Source organism: Marmota marmota, unplaced genomic scaffold (genome assembly GCF_001458135.2).
Source record: "Marmota marmota marmota unplaced genomic scaffold, marMar, whole genome shotgun sequence".
NCBI classification, from domain to species: Eukaryota; Metazoa; Chordata; class Mammalia; order Rodentia; family Sciuridae; genus Marmota; species Marmota marmota.
In genome coordinates this window covers 4,937,782-4,942,889 of record NW_026000242.1, presented here as the reverse complement: position 1 = coordinate 4,942,889, position 5,108 = coordinate 4,937,782, and the positions used below count along the sequence as shown (strand labels likewise).

General features: G+C 54.9%; 2 protein-coding genes across 2 annotated transcripts; one reads left to right on the top strand and one right to left on the bottom strand.

Moving 5' to 3' along the window:
* Positions 1-2,632, top strand: Rnf26 (ring finger protein 26). Its single transcript, XM_015489736.2, has one exon. The coding sequence runs from the start codon at positions 424-426 to the stop codon at positions 1,723-1,725; it is 1,302 nt and encodes a 433-aa protein (XP_015345222.1). The 5' UTR covers positions 1-423; the 3' UTR covers positions 1,726-2,632.
* Positions 2,633-4,254: 1,622 nt separating this feature from the next.
* C1qtnf5 (C1q and TNF related 5) lies at positions 4,255-5,103 on the bottom strand (the record flags this gene model as incomplete). The annotated part of the gene is made up of 1 exon (XM_015489657.1): positions 4,255-5,103. A coding segment is annotated over one exon (462 nt), but the record flags the coding sequence as incomplete, so codon positions are not given.
* Positions 5,104-5,108: the final 5 nt, after the last annotated feature.

Here is a 5,108-nt window from a genome sequence, read left to right as displayed (position 1 = left end):
GCCCAGCTAGCGCCGCCCCCACCCGGCCCCGGCCCGGCCCGATCCGATCCCATCCCATCGGTTCCCGGTCTCCTCCCGGTCTGACCCATTGCCTGGCGGTGGTACGCCACACCAGGCCTCCAAAGCCGAGGTCTCTCCTCCAGACTGTGCTCACCTTCACTTCAGAGATGTTTGGCTTCTTCCCTCCCAACCAGCCCGCCTTCAAAACCCGGACTCTTGGAGCGGCATCTGGCCCCCTTTCCCTCTATTAAGACTCCCCTTCTCTCTAACCCACTTTTTCCTTAGCTTTTCGTTCCCCCTGATTTGGAGACTGCTCACTTACCTTCCAAATTAATTCCTGATCACCCAAAATATTGACAACCTTGACAGCGCCCTCAACTGAGGAGCCAGCCTTTCTTTTGGACTGACCTCCATATCCCTATCATGGAGGCTGTGTACCTGGTAGTGAATGGGGTGGGCCTGGTGCTGGACGTGCTGACCTTGGTGTTGGATCTCAACTTCCTGCTCGTGTCCTCCCTCCTGGCTTCCCTGGCCTGGCTCCTGGCCTTCATCTACAACCTGCCACACACGGTACTGACTAGTCTTCTGCACTTGGGCCGAGGTGTCCTGCTTTCACTGCTGGCCTTGATGGAAGCCTTGGTCCGGTTCACCTTTGGGGGCTTGCAGGCCTTGTGTACTCTGCTGTATAGCTGCTGCTCTGGCCTCGAGAGCCTGAAGCTCCTGGGGCACCTGGCATCTCATGGGGCATTACGGAGCCGGGAAATACTGCACAGGGGTATCCTCAATGTGGTCTCCAATGGCCATTCTTTGCTGCGCCAGGCCTGTGACATCTGTACTATTGCTATGAGCCTGGTGGCCTATGTGATCAACAGCCTGGTCAACATCTGCCTCATTGGCACTCAGAACCTCTTCTCCCTGGTGCTGGCCCTCTGGGATACAGTTACGGGCCCTCTGTGGAGGATGACGGATGTGGTGGCTGCCTTCCTGTCCCATATTTCCAGCAGTGCTGTGGCCATGGCCATCCTCCTTTGGACCCCCTGCCAACTAGTATTGGAACTGCTGGCCTCAGCTGCCCGACTCCTGGCCAGCTTTGTACTTGTCAATCTCACTGGCCTGGTGTTACTGGCTTGTGTGCTTGCAGTGACAGTGACTGTGTTGCACCCAGACTTCACCCTGAGACTGGTCACCCGAGCACTCAGTCAGCTTCATACCTGGCCATCATACCATCGACTGCGAGAGGACGTTGTCAGGCTGTCTCGCCTAGCCCTGGGCTTGGAGGCCTGGCGCCAAGTATGGAGCCGCAGCCTACAGCTGGCGAGCTGGCCATACCGGGGAGGGGCACCAGGGGCCCCTCAGGGTGGCCCTAGGAGGGTATTTTCAACCAGGACCCAGGGACAGGACACTCTTCCTGAAGCAGGGCCCAGATCAGAGGCAGAAGAGGAGGAGGTCAGTACCATAAGAGTGACACCTGCCCGGGGCCGGGAGAGGCTCAATGAGGAAGAGTCTACAGCTGGGCAAGACCCGTGGAAGTTGCTAAAGGAGCAAGAGGAGCGGAAGAAGTGCGTCATCTGCCAGGACCAGAGCAAGACTGTGCTGCTTCTGCCCTGCAGGCACCTGTGCTTGTGCCAGGCCTGCACTGAAATCCTGATGCGCCACCCCGTCTACCACCGCAACTGCCCGCTTTGCCGCCGGGGTATTCTGCAGACCCTCAATGTCTACCTCTGAAGACTCCCTCCCTGCCTGTCTACTCTCCACGCTCCACACAGGCACCTGCTCTGGGACAGAATTAACACCTCACTGCTGGGTCCTGGCCTGAAATCCTCTGCCCTTTGGTTGTCCTGCTAAGCCTCAAGCCATACATCCAGAACATAGAGATGGGACACTATGGAAGTCTTTGATCTGGGGGGGGGGCAGGGCAACATAGCTTCTCTGTACCCAGTTGGGTCCCTTTGATGCTGAGGGTGGTGAGTATGTCACTATGCAAAGGTCCTGAGACTGTGTGCTGTGGGTTCTCCTCCAACTTGCCCAGGCGCACCCACATACCAGCCTCTGGGGCTACCTGTCTCTTCTTCTGGTTTTCCTGTTGGAGATTTGTAGGTACTCCCCCTGCCTCTTTCCCACTTTCCCCCCAGCTTCTGCAACACAACACATCAGTGTCACTTGGATATTTTGGCAACTCAGGGGCCTTGGAATGATCTTGAACCTTTGTGTTCAGCCAGAGCCCCTGTGCCCTGGTAGGTTTGGGGGTGGAATCTCTCAGGTGCCCTTAGAGCCACTTCTGCCTGTCATGATCTTAAGAGGCTCTCTCCCAACCTGATCCAAAAGCTGGGATCAGTTTACCTCTGGGAGGGGTGTGCATCTGCACCTGATCTAGGGACCATGTAACCTCAGGCACCCCAGCTCCACAGGGAGCCTCAGGAGGGATAACCAGATTTCTACTCATTCCCCTTTTATTCCTCACTTTACATAGAAAAAATGGCATTCCTCTTTGTCTCTCCCTGACATTAGGGAGGGCAGCTGTGCACATTTCACTAGGGTCCAAACAGAAGGGGCCAGGGCTTAGGGGCATGCAGCTCCCTGAGGGGTCTGTTTGCCCAGTTTCCAATGAATAAAGTTCTCTTGACAGCTCTGACCGCGTCTGTGTGCATCTCTGCAAAAGTTAATAGTTGATCAAGGTGACAGATGCTACAGAAGGATCTTTCAGTCCTGCTAGAGTCAGGAAGGTGTGTTCTCTGGTAGGGACCAGGCCTTGAACTGGCGCCTGGAGAAGAGGGGAAATAGGGCAGGAGGGCCATGCCAAAGGGAGGGTCTGTGCCAGGTGTGGCTGGGTTAGCTCTCACCCCTTCCAGTTAGTCCTTTCACACACAAGTTTCTAGAAAAGCCTTCCCTGTCTTCCATTTCTGCCAGAATTAAGTCTTGGTAGAGCTGAATGTAAACTTCTTACTCTTTAAGTCTACCTTCTCAGCTTTCCCTTTGGTGCCATTCTTCCCAGGAGGGGCCTTGGGGTCCTGATGTCTGGAGGAGCTGGGGCTTGTCTCTTGTTTCTTGGCACAGAGACTAGTGCTATGATGGGCTGGAGGAGGGCTGTGGGGCCTCCTGGTGGAGAGCAGGGAACTGAAGCTCAGGAGGCCTGAGGCCTATCTCTGGCTCCAGTGTGGCCCAATGCCCATGATCATAGCTGCCCTCACATGACCAGAGAGAAGGGGCACTCCCCCATAATTGTATGTTCCCTCTAAGAGTATAATGCCTGGGACTGTCTTCTGGAAGGGGAGGAGGTAGGTGGGTCCTGAAGAAACTGGTTTGAGGCCCCTCCAGTCTAGGTTGATAGGCTGAGCAGACTGGGACTGGCAAGCTCTGATTTGTTAGTCATTAGATTGAGGCTGGGCTCTCAAGTTCAGAGGAGGGGAGCTTCCAAGGGGCTTTGTGTTCAGCCTCAGACTTAGTGGCTTGGCTCACCCAGGTTGTGCCCAGCACAGTGGGGGAGAGTTACCCACCTACATCAGAGGTGGGAGGCTTGTGGCTGGGTATGGCTCTTTCTCTTCCCTTCCCCAAACTCTGGAGAGGGAGCTAAACAAGGGGAGGCTTGGCTCCTTCCAGTCTCTGTTTAATGTGGGGATAAACATTTTATGAGGGAAGATAAACTTCCTGAGATGAAAGTAAAGCACCCCATTTCCTCCACCCTCATCTGGAACTCCTTTGGCAGACCTTAATACCCTTCCTCTCCTTAATCACCCCAGAAGTGCTGACTGAGCTCAAGCTACCAATGCTTGTTGCATTCTGAAACTGGGGCGCCCCCTTGTGGTTTCCAAAGAAATAACTTATCTTGACATCCAAGAACATCATTCACCTAGCATGGGGATAGAGCAATAACTTTCCAGTAATCCAGGGACCAGACAAACAGCCAGAGTAGCCATAAATAAAAACCTTAGCCTTTTGTTGTTGGATCAGGGCAGGGTATGTGTGGTGAAGGCAGTGCCCATCTGATTTGGCATCTTTTGAGTCAGAAAAGACACCCCTTTCTCTGGGTGGCCCCACAGCAGGAGGGTACCCCCTCCCCTAAACACCCCTTATACTCCTTTTCACAATGTCTGAAACCCATGTGACAGCTCTGTGAAGCAGGCTGTCATTCCTCTGGGCCTGCTTCCTGCATTTCCTACCCCATCCCATCCAAGAACGCCCAGTTTGCTTGCACAGCCCACCAGGATACTCAGAAACAGAGTATCCCCACCACTAAAGAAAGGCTGAAGCCAGTAAGAGGGTTTGTTAAATTTATTAAATGATCTCTGAGAAAAGGGTTGGTCCCTGAAGCAGGAGAGATGGAGGAGGATCCAGAGAAGCAGAGGACCAGGAAAAGAACACCCCACCTTGGGCCAGAGCAACCAGGGGGACCCACATTTGCTAGTGCAGTACATTCCTTTAGTGTTGGGCAGAAATCCAGCCACTGCCCCATGCTGCCAGCACCAGACCTCAGACAGCCTGGGTCTCCATTTCTTGCTTGCCACAGGACGGAGAGGCCTCTATTCCACTTCCCTAGTCATTCACAATATTCTGGGGGGGCCAGCCCTCCCGAATGTGCCGCTGTCAGTGTTACACCCTTCTCTTGTAGAAGCAAGAGAGCGGGAGCTCACTTTCCAGTAGGCACTAAGCAAAGACTGGAGAGCTGTGCCAGTCGGAGTAGACAAGAAATCCAGAGAAGGTGCTGTCTGTCTTGATGCTGGCATAGATGCCAATGTAATCACCCACGCCCACCTGCACCCACACCTGGTCCTCTGGCTCCAGTCTCACCATGGCACCCCCGGAGAGCGAGGCTGGCTTGGGCCACCCTCCGAAAAACTGGAAGAAAGAAGCGATGGACTCGCCGTTCTTGACCAGATCGAACTGCAGACTGGCCCGGTAGACGGTGGCATGGACTGCGAAGTAGTAGACCCCCGGCACTTGGCAGGTGAATTTGCCGGTGGTGGCGTCGTAATGTCCCTGCTCGTTCACCAGCACGCGGTCAAAGGGTAGGGGCGCATCGGCAGGCGGAGGCACCCGGCTCTCAGAGCGCTTAGCGCTAAAGGCGGAGCGCGGAGGCACAGAGCACTCGCCTGCAGGCCCGGTTGCCCCAT